At 45.4% G+C, this 16,651-nt stretch overlaps 2 protein-coding genes across 8 annotated transcripts; one reads left to right on the top strand and one right to left on the bottom strand.

The window, feature by feature from the left end:
• The first annotated feature begins 1,777 nt into the window (after window positions 1-1,777).
• LOC123164267 (ABC transporter G family member 45) lies at window positions 1,778-12,835 on the top strand. The gene is made up of 22 exons (XM_044581678.1): window positions 1,778-2,113; window positions 2,347-2,467; window positions 5,755-5,843; window positions 6,008-6,092; window positions 6,192-6,351; window positions 6,520-6,596; window positions 6,674-6,724; window positions 6,794-6,884; window positions 7,651-7,952; window positions 8,165-8,760; window positions 8,847-9,007; window positions 9,092-9,195; window positions 9,286-9,445; window positions 9,532-9,695; window positions 9,788-10,120; window positions 10,212-10,502; window positions 10,789-10,872; window positions 10,943-11,076; window positions 11,177-11,404; window positions 11,496-11,667; window positions 11,771-12,025; window positions 12,265-12,835. The coding sequence occupies exons 1-22, from the start codon at window positions 1,989-1,991 to the stop codon at window positions 12,532-12,534; spliced, it is 4,053 nt and encodes a 1,350-aa protein (XP_044437613.1). The 5' UTR covers window positions 1,778-1,988; the 3' UTR covers window positions 12,535-12,835.
• On the bottom strand, window positions 4,351-13,656 carry LOC123164268 (uncharacterized). 7 transcript variants are annotated; one of them, XR_006482261.1, is made up of 8 exons: window positions 13,407-13,656; window positions 12,229-13,337; window positions 11,164-11,285; window positions 10,950-11,068; window positions 9,071-10,395; window positions 8,833-8,990; window positions 8,225-8,292; window positions 4,892-5,369 (listed from the first exon to the last, which is right to left on the bottom strand). XR_006482261.1 is itself a non-coding variant. In XM_044581679.1 (3 exons), exons 1-3 carry the CDS (start codon window positions 8,881-8,883, stop codon window positions 4,525-4,527), a joined length of 387 nt encoding a protein of 128 aa, XP_044437614.1. In that variant the 5' UTR covers window positions 8,884-8,907; the 3' UTR covers window positions 4,351-4,524. The 7 variants fall into 7 exon arrangements, 1 of the variants encoding a protein (XP_044437614.1); XR_006482263.1 differs by lacking the exons at window positions 12,229-13,337; window positions 13,407-13,656 and adding an exon at window positions 11,948-12,216 and having other exon boundaries at window positions 4,900-5,369; XR_006482259.1 differs by lacking the exons at window positions 10,950-11,068; window positions 11,164-11,285; window positions 12,229-13,337; window positions 13,407-13,656 and adding an exon at window positions 4,417-4,758 and having other exon boundaries at window positions 5,268-5,369; window positions 9,071-9,292.
• Window positions 13,657-16,651: the final 2,995 nt, after the last annotated feature.

The raw sequence follows: 16,651 nt of genomic DNA on the forward strand, positions 1-16,651 counted from the left end.
CCAAGCACTCAGGAGCGAACCGCCACCCTGTTCCTAAACAGCCACCGCCACCTCGTCCTGACCTTCACAGACAAGTAGAGCCGCCAGAGACAGCGAGATCTGGGCGGAACTGGGCCTATAGCCCTGAGACATCAGCCATCGTGCAGCCGAACCTGCATCGGCTGACACCCCATGCCGCACGAGAAACCGAAGGAGCCGCGACCAGCCCGCCGCGCACCTTGGGCCAGGCCCCCGTCCAGATCCGATGCAGAGGAGAGCATGCAGGCGCCGCGACCGACCCGAGCCGCCCCGCACTCCGTGCACGCACTGCACCTCCAGGCCGCCCACCTCTGCAGCCAACACCCCCGCCAGGACGCCGCCGAGCACCCGCAGCATGCACGGAGAAGCGCCGTGGCGGCCGCCAGAACACGAGCCCCCGCCCGGATCGCCAAATCCCCGCCGCCGCTGGATCCGTAGGGGCAATTCCCGGTGGAGTCCGTTTGGCGGCGGCGAGGGGAGGGGAAGCTGGAGAGAGGGGGCCTGCTGCGCCGGGAGGAGCGGCGCCGCCCGAGTCGCCCTGGGGGAGAACGACGCGGGGGGGGGGGGCAATATACTAGTAACATATGCATGAATTGGGCAATGGGAGGGGGCGCGGCCCCCTCTTTCCTTCTCCCTCTCCCTCCTTTCCCCTTTCCCCTCTCCATTGGAAGGAAAGGGGGCCGAATCCTACTAGGAACGGAGCCCTAGTAGGACTCCCCCCTCTTGGCGCGCTCCCCTTGGGCCGGCCTCCTCCTCCCCCCTACTTTATATACGTGGGCAGGGGGCACCCCAAAGGCACAACAGTTGTTTCTTAGCCGTGTGCGGTGCCCCCCTCCACAGTTTACTCCTCCGGTCATAGCGTCGTAGTGCTTAGGCGCAGCCCTGCGCGGATCACATCACCAACACCGTCACCACACCGTCGTGCTGACGAAACTCTCCCTCGACCCTCTACTGGATCAAGAGCTCGAGGGACGTCATCGAGCTGAACGTGTGCTGAACACGGAGGTGCCGTACGTTCGGTACTTGGATATTCCCTTGGTTTCTAAATATAAGTTTTTTTAGAGATTTTAATACAGACAACATACGCATGTATATAGACATGTTTTAGAGTGTAGATTCACTCATTTTGCTTCGGATGTAGTCTATATTGAAATCTGTAAAAAGACTGAACGGAGTGAGTACTACTGTAATTTACTCCTCACTATGTCTAGACTTAAAACAGTGGTGCGAGGAGGAGCTTGTCCTTGGGGACTACGTACACTGCTGAAAGAAGTGGTGATGCATTGAAGATTTTAGATTCAGACCAGACACCAGTGACATGCATGCTACTGTACAGCACAACCTTAGCTAGGAATAGCATTCATGCACCGGCGCCGGCATGGCCGTGATCACCAATATCATTGCCACATGCGCGCAGTTATCGCTTAACCGTCCAAAGATAAGGTTAAAATATCTGTATTTTTTGGCATACTTAATCTGTAATTACCATTTGAATATGCATGGCAGTATAGTAGTAACAGACTGTTAAGTACGTATGTTTATCTCTCGCACCATATATTATTTGAAATGACTTGCTGTCCAATACTAATATCGCCATACGTGTACAATTAAGGATATAACCGAATCGACCAGAGCGTGTCCAAGAAAGGAAAAAAAAGGGAAGAAGGTGTCCTTGAAATTAAATGGGATGTGCATGTAGTAATGGCTGGAGTGGCGTTGGGCCGTAGAACTCCGCTATATATACGACTGCGAGATTGGGTAGCACCAACACCTTTAAACGCAACGCCAAATATATCTTCCCTTGCTTCTTGTACTTCTACTACTATCTTCTAGCATCTCTTTTCGTTCTGGTAGAGCCAAGCTACATGTCCATGTATGCCCATTCACCCGCCGTCTAGGACAAGCTAGCTAGCAGGCACCGCCGGCGTTGCTCGCGAAGCCAGCCGAGGTAGAACAAGGGGAGGAGGAGGATGGAGCACAGCTGGGAAGCCGAGCAGGCGCCGCCGGCGTCGGAGGTGAGTGCCAGGCCGCCGCCGCCGCTCACCCATGAGGACAACCGCGGCTTCCTCCAGATGCTCCGCGAGAAGAAGGAAAGGTGCGTATGGATGATGGGGTAGCGATCTGTACGTGCGTGTGTGCCTGGCTTCTCGATCATGCGGGTCGCATGCAGGATCGGCCGGTTTTGTCGGGCGATCAGTTCGGGCTGGGAGTTTCCCAGACGAAACCACAAATAAATGCAAGAGGAGATGCAATACGTAGGAGATTCTTCCGGGCGGCAGCATAATAAACTGATTAATTAATGAGTGTAAGCTGCATGCTGCCCCGCAGGCTGGGGGTCGACGCCGCCAAGGTGGAGGTGCGGTTCGAGGAGCTCACCGTGGAGGCCGACGTACGCGTGGGCCGCCGCGCGCTGCCCACGCTGCTCAACTGCGCCGTCAACGCCGCCCAGGTATATATGTTGCATATAAATATCCTCATCCTCGTGCTGTTATTATTTGCAAAAGAAAAAAGCGCTTGGATATACGTATGGTGGATGCATGCATGGGATATGCATTGCAGCCAAGGGAGATCTGGTGAGACACGTACAAGGGGTTGTGAGATCAAGCAGTGCTTGGATCAGCTAGCTAGCGGCAGTTGTTTGTTTATTCGCTGAGAAAAAACACCTGTTTTTTTCTTTTTCTTTTTTTCTTTTGAGAAAAATAAAGACCACTTTGTTAGTTAAGAAAATACTAGATAAGTTGCTATGTGGAAACCCTCCATCCAGATCCAGCATCTGCATCTGGCAGTGAAGAAAAACGGCAGAAATGGAATGGAAATCATCCCCGGTGCTATGGAAACCATCTAGTCGTACCGAACGTTCATCCAGTGTTCACTACTCAAGTAAGTACTCCCTCCGTTTCTAAATAGATGACTCAACTTTATATTAACTTTAATACAAAGTTAAGTTATCTATTTTGGAACGGAGGGAGTAGTCAGTAACGTCTTACTAATGAACACTTGCAGGCTTGCAGCCGCAGTACCATGGTGGATAGCATTGGCAGCCGCAGTACCATGGTAGATTTTATTTTTCCATAGCCATTGGTAGCCGCAGCAGGTCTAGTACACAGGTCTCGTACGATCAATTGTAGCACGTGGCCGGCCAGACCTCTTAGTATGCAGGCACTTGACCAACGCGCACAAGTCATCTGGCGGTACTTAGATCTTCAAAAAGCACATTTTGTGGAAGAAGAGGATGATGAAAAGGAAAAGAATTCACAGCAAATTTCTCAGATTTATAATATTACTGTAAACTGCAAATTTGCTACTTCTGCACCAAAAACCGAAGGAATTTGCATGTTAGAATTTTTCAGTTTTTCAGCCAAATTTTGAAAATTTGCAAAAATGACTAGCAAATATTTTCACAGCACGCACCCACATGCCAATGTTTCATGCGTCCCAACTACCAACACCCACCTGTTTGGGCCCCACGTCTGGATGAAGTCATGAAAGTACTTCCTTCGTTTTTATTTAGTCCGCGTATTAGCTTTGGTCAAAGTCAAGTTTTGTAAACTTTGACGAAGTTTATAAACAAAAACATGAGCATACACGATAACAAATCAATACCATTAGATTTATTAATGAATGTATTTTCACATCATATAGATTTGTTACGGTAAATGTTTATATTGTTTTTTAGATACTTGGTCAAACTTTACGAAGTTTGACTTCAGTTAACTCTAATATGCAGAGTAAATAAAAACGGAGGGAGTACATCAAATGATGTTGAGCCTAGCCCTCTTTATTTCCCAGAGAAAGAACCATACCACCTTATCATAAAAAAAAAACACTACCACCTAGGATCGAAATCTAACGGTGAGAGACAAGGTACACCAAATCCTCGCTCAAAATGGAATTCATGGCTTGAGTATTTTAGCTGGCCCATCCCGGTAATCCGTTGACATCATGAGACATACTCCTGTTTCTTTCGTCGACCCGCGGCTGAATTGATGGATAGGTAAGCCCGCCTACCAAAGAAAGAAACAGCATCCAAGTATCTCTTTCTCCAATAAGGCCATCGTTTTTTTTAAGGAATCAATAATGGAGCCGTTGTTTATACTAGGATAGACCAAATTGGAGAGTTCTGCTTTGGTTTAGCCAAGTCTCTTTTTAATTTTTGAAATTGGTTTAGCCAAGTCTTATTTAATCATGCAGAGTACTGGTTCAGTTTGTTGTAATACACTGATATATACACTAAACATGGCGTTATGTCCATCAATAAAAAAAACATGGTCATATGTTTACACAAATACTATAGTTGCTCATCCGCAAAAAAAAAAAATACTATAGTTGCTAAAAGAAATGTTGGTACAAATAGGTTGGCCCCAACTAAGCCTACCAAACAGAGCTACTCCCTCCGTCATACAGGGGCGGAGCTACATGTATTACTGGGGGTGCCGCTGCCCCCCAGCCATTGCTAATTAGTGAAGGAAATTTTCTTGTGAAGGCTTAAATTTAGTAGAGTGCACTTTAGTAGAGTGTAGGCTCAAATTTATGAGACGGAGGGAGTAGTATATTGCTGGACTGTAGGCAGGGTCTTCTGGACAGCACAACCATCACAGCACTATCTAGCTTGGGGAATTTTCCATTTTGGTACCGGGTCTTTACAATTTTCATGAACGTAGCGTGGCCATTCCTGAGGTAGCATTCGGTGTAGAAGACGACAGCAGCTACGAGGATGACGGCAACGGCTTTAATGCAGTCCTGTTCCTTTGCCATGACGAAGAAAGAAAAAAGGAAGAAGCAGATCAAACGCTGGTCCCATACGTCTCTGTGATCACATCACTCAAAGAAAGAAAAGAAAAAGGATACTAACTCCTTAAGTGAGGCCAAAAACATCAAAATTAATTGCCGTGTTGCTACAGCAGTACAGCTAAATATACTAAAAAAGATTACTCCGAAGTGAGGCAGTTGACTGAAGAGTTAACGCCACTGCCTTCGCTAGTTAACCAACTTTCTTAAGGACAACAATACAAAAATAGAACAGCATCGATCAACTAAGCACAACTAGAGTTGCGGTTATTTTTAGTGGTTGGCGAATTCAAATAATAAATAAATAAATATGGATTGTATCCCTTGGGGGCACGAATGTTGATTATGCACTGGGAGTAATCTACACATTTTTGTGGAAACTCTCAATGTTCCGTCACTACCTCGAGCAGTTTAGCCAAGGTTCGTTTTGACAGCATCTGATAACCTAAGCAGATTTTCACCTTGCTAGTTGATTTCTCATGAGATGGACAGCACGCGCCAGCATTTCCTACACAGTAGAGCCTGAGAACGCCCCTAACACAGCGAAAGTAATCCACGATTACCTGCACAGAAGGTTGGAAACTGTAACGCCAAACGACAAGCAGATAGATTACTTTGCAAGTCACAATACCCATAGAAAGGAAAACGACCAGGTATGCCTGGCAATAGACAAGAGAAAGTAAAGAGAGTGCAGCAATAGTTCTGGGGCTAGCAAGTTGAGATTCTGTACATCAACCTAGTAGAAATTGACCAAAATAATCTAACAATAAATGGAGATCAAAGCACATCTCCAGCCCCTGCATTCAAAACGACAGTGCATGTTTTCATGCAGTTTAACATCTCTATAGTATCACATATGTATGTTTAAATCCAGAAGTTTCATTTAATGTGGATACTGTTGGGCAAGTCACATTCGAAATCATAGTTCTAAAATTGTTTGTTGTGCAGGAATTGGCAACATCTTCACACATGTGTACCACAAGGAAAAAACCTATCAAAATTATAAATGGAGCAAGCGGGACAATTCGTCCATCACGGTAAGCAGCTCTACTTTTTACTAAATCGATGATGGTTGATACTGTTTATCTCAGAATAAGTGTTCCACTGAAAAACATGTAACACTCCACATCAGGAGTTCATCGTTCATTAATTTATTACTCACCTACCATGCTGAATTTTTGCGATCCCGTTACATAATCAGGATGACACTTCTTCTAGGAGCACCTGGTTCTGGGAAAACTACTTTTTTAAAAGCATTGGCAGGAAAGTTGGATTCTTCTTTGAAGGTAGACTGAGTTATCTACTTGCCACCGAAACCACTTACTAACAAGATAATCATTGATTAACCAGCATTGTTTTTTTCTTGATATCACATCTCTTAATAGCTCAAAGGAAAGGTCATGTACAATGGAGAAGAAGTGAATTCCTCAACACCTCAATACCTGCATGCCTACATTAGCCAGTATGATCTTCATCATGCTGAGATGACCGTCAGAGAGACGATTGATTTCTCTTCCAAGATGTTGGGAACCAATAATGAATTTGGTGAGACACCCTCTTGGGTATGGGGATATAGCTTTAGTTCCCGTGTATATGAATGAGCTAATTTATAACCAAACCCAGACACTGAAAATTAAGAAGCACTCCTTTCAAGGTTTTTTTTTCCTTTGCATGACATAAATACTAATGCAAAATTCGAAATGGTCGCCTTAGAGATGCTGGGAGAAGCAATAAGAAGGAAAAAGGGTGTCATCAACAAAGTGGACCAAGATCTTGACTCTTTTATTAAGGTTACTAATTTTATTTTCCGCCAATTTTGGTAAAACTGGAATCCAGTTCCCCAATTGCTTAAATCTGTTTTCTGCAGGCTACCACCTTCGGAGAAGGAAGCAACCTTACAACAAACTATATTATCAAGGTAAATTCGTAACTTTTCAATTTATACATTTGTCTTCATAACATAATCACAAACTTTGTGTAAATGCAGATACTTGGTTTGTCCGAGTGTGCAGATACCCTAGTGGGGGATGAGATGAGAAGAGGCATCTCAGGAGGACAAAAAAAGAGAGCCACGATTGGTAAGGATTCTATAGTGTTTACTATGTATCTTGTTCCTCTTATCACCCTCTGTTCCCACTTTATAGAGTGCATTTTTCTAATGCGACATTATTTCATAATAAAAAAATGGGTTTATGTTATAGTCCTTGGCACAATAAAAAAATTATCATCTCAACAACTTATATTTTGTACAGTATTGCTTGATGAAACAAAGATCCTAGTTAAACCCACAATGAAAAGATTGTAAAGTAAAAAAAATGTCAAAATGACACCATAATTTCTTGACATGTTCGATTAATGGACTATGAAAACAGTATACGTGTACTTTTGTAGTGAGTCGGTCACGATATTATAGAATGCTCTCTTCCTGCAGAACTCTGTATTGTTCTCCAGAAAAAATAATTTGAGGATGATATTTATTCTACTGAATAAGGGCAACTCTGAATATGTCAGATGTAACTAGAAATTACGTAGATTGCTGGAAGGTACCCACACTGCAATGTGCTGCATTTATAATATATATTTTCCATAGCCTATTCTGCTTACGAATATGTCAGATGTAACTAGAAATTAAGTAGATTGCTGGAAGGTACCCACACTGCCATGTGCTGCATTTATAATATATATTTTCCATAGCCTATTCTGCTTACGAATATGCCAGTTATACAGAAGATGGTGCCAGTACCAAAGTTAACAACTATAAATATTGACGATGTAATCAACATTGGTTTTCTTTTATCAATGTGTCATTGTTGCTATATTTTTAAGATGAATTCACTAATGCAGGAGAGATGCTAGTTGGTCTAGCAAGATGCTTCTTTATGGATGACATATCAACAGGTCTAGATAGCTCCACCACATACGAGATCGTAAAGTTTCTCCAACAAATGGCTCATCTGATGGATCTCACTGTGGTTATTTCCTTGCTTCAACCACCTCCTGAGACGTTGGAGTTATTTGACGACATAATCCTTTTATGCGAGGGGCAAATTGTATATCATGGTCCTCGAGAAAATGCTACTGGTTTCTTTGAAATTATGGGATTCAAATGCCCCAGCAGGAAGAATGTAGCTGATTTCCTTCAAGAGGTATTAGATTATAAACTCTAATAATCGGGAACTACTGAATAAATCTATATTGCTAACTTGAGGGCAACCAGTGCATAAATATCAGAAAGTAACAATATAGCATGCAGTACATGAGTTGCAATTCCATCCACAAAATTCACTATTATGTTATATGTACTTGTTCGTGCATAATAATGCAAGTAACTGACAGCAACTTTTCTTCATTTGACCAGGTGACCTCGAAGATGGATCAAAAGCAATACTGGATTGGTGATGAAAATAAGTATCAATACCGGTCAATCGAAAAATTTGCAGAATCTTTTCGTTCATCCTATCTCCCACGACCTGCGAAAGACGATCTCTGCAGGACAAACAATACAGGAAAGAGAGAGGAGATTTTAACAAGTGCAACTCGCAGGATCTCTAGATGGAATATTTTCAAGGCATGCTTTTCAAGGGAAGTATTGCTTCTTAAAAGAAACTCCCCACTTCATATATTTAAGACTGTACAGATAACTGTTATGGCTTTGGTGATCTCAACGGTTTTCCTTCGAACAAATATGAACCATAAAACTGTACTCGATGCCAATAAGTACATGGGATCACTCTTTATGGCTGTTGTGATAGTAAACTTCAATGGCATGACTGAAATTGGAATGACAATAAAGCGACTCCCCACTTTCTACAAGCAAAGAGAGTTACTAGCATTGCCAGGATGGGCACTTCTTTCTTCGGTATTCCTTATCAGCCTCCCAATGTCACTTCTAGAGACAGGTCTGTGGACCAGCTTAACCTACTATGTGATTGGCTACGCACCTTCCTTTCTCAGGTACCCCTCCTAGTCAATTCAATATCTAATGAGCAAAATACTTGAATAAGCTGGAATAACAGAAAGAGTTACCTTGCTTCTTGCAGATTCATCCAGCAGTTTTTGGTACTTTTTGCCATGCATCAAATGTCAATGGGCCTCTATCGTTTCTTAGCGGCAATAGGAAGGACGCAAGTAATGGCCAACATGCTAGGCACCGCAGCTCTCATAGCAATCTACATATTTGGAGGCTTTGTCATATCAAAAGGTTAGATGTTTTAGCTCAGAATACCGTAAGATGTATGAGTACTTGTGCAACGAAGATGCTTACCAGTTTTGTACATTGAAACAGATAACCTCCAACCATGGTTGCAGTGGGGATACTGGACATCCCCATTCACCTATGCACAGAATGCTGTTGCCCTAAATGAGTTCCTTGATGAAAGATGGGCTAGTGTAAGCAATTGTTTCAACTAACATTCTTGATCCAATGTACATAACCCGTGCAATTAGTTATGACCTGATGATGATTTTTCATGCTGACAGGAATTTTACTATGCAAATGCTAAAACAGTTGGTGAAGCTATCCTCAAGATCAGGGGGTTGCTCACAGAGTGGCATTGGTACTGGATTTGTGTCGGCATTTTATTTGGATTCTCGCTGGTCCTCAACATCCTCACTATATTTGCACTAGAGTTCATGAACTGTATGTATACCAAAGCTATCAAAATCCTCATAAGTATTGAAACATAAATGCAAACAAAATCCATCACATTTGTTCATAATTTGTAGCTCCACACAAGCATCAAGTTAATATCGATTCCACGAAGACAAAAACGGAGTGCAAGAAACAGAAAGTTGGAACTCGCAATGCATCAACCGGTCAAGTTGCCCTCCCGTTTCAGCCTCTTTCCCTTGTATTTGATCATATCAACTATTTTGTTGACATGCCTAAGGTAACATCTTGAGCACATAGTGCCTTACTGAATACTTGCATCCATTTCATTTCCAGTCACGTTTGACCAAACGTATGCATATCTTCCACCAGGAAATGATGAAGTATGGAGTAACAGAGAAAAAGCTTCAACTGCTGCAAGATGTCAGTGGTGTTTTCAGGCCAGGGGTGTTAACAGCTCTGATGGGGATCACTGGTGCTGGAAAGACAACATTGCTCGACGTTTTGGCTGGAAGAAAAACTGGAGGATATATTGAAGGTACTATTAGGATAGCAGGATACCCAAAGAAGCAGGACACATTCTCAAGGATCTCGGGCTACTGTGAACAGAGTGACATTCACTCCCCTAACCTCACTGTGCATGAGTCACTACAGTTCTCGGCATGGCTTCGACTTCCTTCGAACGTTAACTCTCGCCAAAGAGATGTATAAGCATTGACCTTTTGCAATCTTTATCATCTTTGAAGCTAATATATAACAATAGATCTAACAAGATTTTCCTACAAACATGTTTCAGATGTTTATAGATGAAGTAATGGACCTAGTTGAATTGACTGGACTGAAGAATGCCATGGTGGGAATAGCAGGAGCAACTGGCCTGTCAGCTGAGCAGCGAAAAAGGCTAACAATAGCAGTGGAGCTGGTAGCTAGTCCTTCCATTATATTCATGGACGAGCCAACCACTGGCTTGGATGCCCGTGCTGCAGCAATTGTGATGAGAACAGTAAGAAAGACAGTAGACACTGGACGAACTGTAGTCTGCACAATTCATCAACCAAGCATTGGGATATTTGAATCTTTTGATGAGGTACGATTAAATATAAATTTTAAATATATCAAAAGAAAAGCATGGTCATGTGGTGTCAAGACCAAGAGACCGAAAAGAGTATTGAACTACTCATTACACAAAAGCAAACCAGCATAATTTTTTCATAAATAAAGCATCAAATACAATTAGCCCTTACACCCTGGGTTCCCTTCTGTTAATAGCTCACAAATAGTTACTAATGATAATCAATTAGCCTTTTATATGATTATGTATAAGTACTACAGAATTACCTTTCTAAACTTGAGTTCAATTTGACTAAATGCAGCTTTTGCTTATGAAAAGAGGTGGTCAGATCATATACAGTGGTTCACTAGGTCCGCTATCTAGCAACATGATCAAGTATTTCGAGGTAAGATTGTCTGATATTCAACATCTATACACAAGATGGAGACGAAAATACTAAAATTGCTTTGTCACAGGCTATACCTGGTGTTCCTAGAATAAAAGAGGGACAAAACCCAGCAGCATGGGTGTTGGATATAATTTCACACATAACAGAATATGTGATTGGAGTGGACTATGCAGAAATTTACCGGAGCTCCTCCCTGTACAGGTAAGCCAGATAATCATAAAGCTACAGAAATTGTACTGTTAAACTGGTATGAACAATAGGGGAAAGATAAACAAAATGAATATGTACCTTGTTTCTGCAGGGAGAACATGCTTCTAATTGAAGAGCTGGGGCAACCAGCGCCAAACACCGTGGATCTACATTTTCCCCCAGGATATTGGCAGAACTTTAGGGCGCAGTGCATGGCTTGCCTGTGGAAACAAAGATGTGCATACTGGAAAAACTCAGAACACAATGTTGTTCGGTTCCTAAACACGTTTGCTGTATCAATTATGTTTGGAATTGTATTCTGGAAAATTGGCTCAACCATGTAAGCAGGATGACGACAAGCGAGATAATTTTCTTTCATGCAAGCTTATCATGCCTCAATTAGCTCATAACTTTGTATTCCTATGCAACAGAAAACGGGAGCAAGATGTATTCAACATACTAGGGGTTGTATATGGATCAGCACTGTTTCTGGGCTTCATGAATTGCAGCATCTTACAGCCAGTTGTGGCAATGGAGAGAGTTGTTCTTTACCGAGAAAAGGCAGCAGGCATGTACTGTACCTTGGCCTACGCCATAGCTCAGGTAATACTACTTTATCATTCTCTTCAAAAGTAAAACAGATAATCTGGACCTAAAATGATTGGCATATGTTTTCTAAACTCCGATGCTGGATTTCTGTTTGCAGATGGCAATTGAATTGCCTTACATGCTTGTCCAAGTGCTCATCTTCGCATCAATCGTATACCCAATGATTGGGTTCGAGATGACAGCCGTTAAGTTCTTTTGGTTTGTTCTTTACATGGTGCTAAGCTTCATGTACTACACACTCTACGGGATGATGACAGTCGCACTAACACCTAACCTTGAGATAGCTGCCGGATTGTCCTTCCTTATCTTCATCTTTTGGAACGTCTTCTCCGGCTTCATCATTGGAAGAGAGGTACTAGTCTCACTCTGTCAATTAACCCCCTAACCTTTTCACTTTAATGAGAACGCTAACTAGAGAGAACATAGGCAAATTGGGCATCATTTAATTCCTATATAAACCAACCATATGTTGCATATTTAATCCAGATTTGGACTTTTCCTGAAAGATAACAATCAATAATAATTAAAAAAAGAGGATAGGTGTGCATGCCTAACCTAATGGACAACAACAATGTGGCAATGTGGATGCAGCTGATCCCGATATGGTGGAGGTGGGTGTACTGGGCTAACCCAGCGGCATGGACAGTGTACGGGCTCATGTTCTCACAGCTGGGCGACCGGACAGAGCTGATCCGTGTGCCGGGGCAACCGGACCAGACAGTGCGTGAGTTCCTCGAGGGCTACCTTGGCCTCGAGAACCGCTACTTCAACCTTGTCACATGCCTGCACCTGGCCATCATCGCCCTGTTCGCCTTCCTCTTCTTCATCTTCATCAAGCACCTAAAGTTCCAGCGGAGGTAGCATGGACAGACTGAACTACGAACTGCAAATACACTAATTGGTACATCACTTATAATTGTATAAAGGTAAGAGAAGAGAAACACCCAATCATAAATAAGCACAAGACCACAAGGACTTTGCTGCTGCAAGATGAAGTGTGTAAATAACCACATGATTTGTGTGAGAATTTGTATATGTACTACTAGTGCAGCCTTACAGGATTGTTGTTATAGCCATGTTGATGAACAGATCAAATTGCAAAATGTACATGTGAGTAGAATGTGTAAAAGCGTATCAAAAGGTTTATTCTGAGTGGCAGGCATATCATCTTGCAATGCAAATGGCAATGGTAATGCAGCATATCAAATGCTTAACGAATTGTGATATTTGGCTTCCACCATTGCCCAGTTTGGATGGAACTCAGCGATCTAATGACAGGATTGTTTTTAGGGGATTTGTGTATGTAACAAGAACAAGAACATTCAGCATACTTAAATCAGACAGTTAACTTGGGGCACACCAGACTCACCGACAACTCCATGTCCCACTTGGCCCAGAGGCCCTAGAAGGATCAAACGCATCGACAGTACACTTGATACTGCTACTGCTACTAGAGTGGTGGAAGATCGATGATGTAGGCGACCATGCCGACATAGACGTTCAGCAGGAACTAAGACCACGACGAAGCCCCCGTTGTAAGCCAGCAACGGCATGCCCTCCGCTTCGTGTATGACCTAGCGCTGATGTCCTGGTTGCCGCCGCCGCGCGCCGGCACATGGCTGCTGCTGCCGCGGCTGCTCGAACTCGGTGGAGAGGAGAGGAACCTGCACTAAAGACGTGAGAAATTGAACCCTAATTTGAACAGAAATGCGAGATGCGTGGCAGATTATTACCTTCGGAAGCTTGGATTGCATAGAAGAGGGGAAACTTTTCCGTGGGATTTTCTGGGAAGAGGCGGGACTGGGAGCGGCACCGCATGGATACAGGCTCTCGATAACCCTGCAATATTTGAAAAAAAGCTTGCAAGCATGGGCTGCCGTGATACAGGCTCTAAGAACTCCAACTGGCCACCCAAACGGACACGCGCGTGTGATTTTCGTCCGTTTGGGTCGATTAGACGAACGTATTCTTAAATAGGTCAATTTGATAGCCCAACGGGAGATGGATCCAAATGTGTCAACGTGAAATAAAACTAGCAGAAATAAACATAATTAAACATAAGTGGCCGGTCAACCGCAGGCCAAAGTCCACTTAAACCTAATTAAACATTAATTAAAACATAAAAGAAAAGTCCGCGCCTGCACGCTGCCCTAGACGTCGTCAGCCTTGCCCTTGCCCTTGACGTCGACGTCGCCATCGTCATCGCCGCCGGTGAGGTCGATGAAGACGGGAGCAGGGCCAGCCCACCCGAATCCTCCTCAAGCCGGAGCGCCTCCGCGTCGCGTTGTAGCATCTGCTCGTAGCGTATCTGCCGCTCACCGTCGGCCTCCTCCCGGCGGAGCCAGTGCGCCTTCCAGCGCTCAAGGTGGGCCGCCTCTTGCGCCAGCGTCGCGGCGTAGTGGACAGGAGGCACGCTCACCCACTCACGGTACTAGCCCATCCATGTGTAGGCCTCCTCCGACCAAGTGGGTGGAGGCGGGGAGCGCCTCCGCGTCGGCGGTGGCGGAGGCGGGGCGAAGAGAGGGGTGTGGACGGAGTCCCCGCCGCCGACAACGCAAGGGCTTGCTCCAGCCCATCCCAGTACGCGTCCTCCTCGAGACGGCTAGCCTCCAGCGCGTGCTGCAGGGCCTCCTCGAGGGCGGCTTGGTACTCCGCCTCCGCCTCCATTTCCTCCGGCTCTACCCGCGGGGGCAGCGGTGGAAACGGCGGCGGGGCGGCGTCGACGCCTACACGCCGTTGCTCCGGTATTCCTTATCAGCCTCCCAGTTGGGAGAGTCGGCGGCGTACTCGGGCATCTACCGCTGCTCCGGCGTGAGCTGAGCGCGGCGCCCGCGCACCTCCTCGTCGTGCGCCCGCTGGGAACGCGGAACCGCCGACACCAGGCTCCGGTGCGGATCCAGGTGCCAGCGGTGCGGCAGCGTGACGTCGGGGTAGCGGCTGCCTGTACTCCCAGTGCCACCGCGCTTGGTGCACCGGGATGTGCAGACGCCGGTGACCTGGGTAGAAACGCGTCGGCGCCGGAGGAGGAGGGGGAGGAGGAGCACAGGAGGACGAGGCGACGGGGGTGCCCTCGCCCTTGCCGCGCTGCTGCCGAAGAGGCCCATTGCTTGCTAGGGTTTGCTATTGCTGGCGAGGAAGCAAAGGGGGTGCTGGGGGCCAGATGTAGACGGAAGTGAAAGAGGCCGGCCCGCCGCACGCATGGTTAAAAAAGGACGCTTCCACTAGCTGACTAGTGGGCCCGCTGTCGGTGGTCGTCATAAATAAGTCGACGGGCGGTAGTTGGGTGGCCTACAAGTGGGGCCGCGGCGGACGCCGAGGAGATGCGCGGCGCGGACGCCAGACGGACGAGATTTGGGTTTGGGTCCGCGCGTTGGGCCTCCACTTTTGTCCACGACGACCCAAACGGACGCAGGGGGACAAAATGGGTCGCCCCATTGGAGTTGCCCTAAGTCGTCGGATTCTCAGATCGAACGGCTCTCGCTAACTCTGCAGTGTTCGCAAAAAAGCCTCCTATGGGTCTAAAAAATACGCATAGGTTCAGCAGATCCAACAGCTTCCATATGCCGATCTGAGAATCCGACGGGTCAGAAGCCCGTATCACGGTAGCACCTGAGCCTCGGTAGCACCTGATACTCTCCCAACCGAACCCCTCAAAGCCGGATGGACGGACTAGTCACTGCCCGATCACAAAATCAATGCTACCCAATCGAACACTCACATACCCAGCCCGACTGAAAGTGCAACTAATCCCCGGGTGGTTTTGGTAATTCATAACAACACATGGCTCATTGTACATTCAAGTTAAATATTTCAGAAAGTTCAATGATTGGCATGGCATGGACTAGAGATGTGGACCCCTCAAAATGCTAAGGACAAAGATTGGCTAAAGCTCAAAACTCTTCATTTCTATTTTAGTGATCCAAGATCACATTGAGTCCATAGGAAAAGCCAATACTAGGGGATGAGGTGTTGCTTTATGGTCTACTTGCTCAAAATGCTTAGTGATATTGCTCCAAAATCCTCAGCCACTTTCTCATTTCCAAATATGTCCAAAACCTAAAGTCAAACTCGGCCCCACCGATTTGATCTATCCGGCGCCACCGAGTTCATTTGACATAGCCACTGCCAGAAACCCTAGACAATTTGTTCTCACCGATACAGATCTCGGTCTCACCGATACGGATCTCGGTCTCACCGATACGGATCTCAGTCTCACCGAGATGGCAATGCAAACTCTCTGTTTCCCTTCGTAACATTTCGGTCTTACCGAAATGAGCGATCGATCCCACCTAGTTCGCAATGTAAACTCTCTGTTTTCCTTCGTAACGTTTCGGTCTTACCAAAATGAGCGATCGGTCCCACCAAGTTTGCCTAACCAACTCTCTGTTAACTCATTGCTGAAATCGGTCTTACCGAGTTCATGCAATCGGTCACAGCGAGATGAGGTTCTGCCCTAACCCTAGCACATCGGTCCCACCGAGTTGATCATGTCGGTCCTACCGATATTCCTAACGTTCACATTCTGAACTGAATCGGTCTCACCGAGTTCTCCTATTCGGTCTCACCGAGTTGGGTCAAATGTGTGTAACGGTTGGATTTGTGTGGAGGCTATATATATACCCCTCCACCCCCTTTCTCTATTCAAGAGAGAGCCATCAGAACGTGTCTACACTTCCACTACTCATTTTCTGAGAGAGAACCACCTACTCATGTGTTGAGACCAATGCATTCCAATCCAACCACAAGAATCTTGATCTCTGGCCTTCCCCAAGTTACTTTCTACTCAAATCATCTTTCCACCATAGCCAAATCTCTGAGAGAGAGTTGAGTGTTGGGGAGACTATCATTTGAAGCACAAGAGCAAGGAGTTCATCATCAACACACCATCTATTACCTTTTGGAGAGTGGTGTCTCCTAGATTGGTTAGGTGTCACTTGGGAACCTCTGACAAGATTGTGGAGTTGAACTAAGGAGTTTG

Source organism: Triticum aestivum, chromosome 7D (genome assembly GCF_018294505.1).
Source record: "Triticum aestivum cultivar Chinese Spring chromosome 7D, IWGSC CS RefSeq v2.1, whole genome shotgun sequence".
In the NCBI taxonomy this organism is placed as follows: domain Eukaryota; kingdom Viridiplantae; phylum Streptophyta; class Magnoliopsida; order Poales; family Poaceae; genus Triticum; species Triticum aestivum.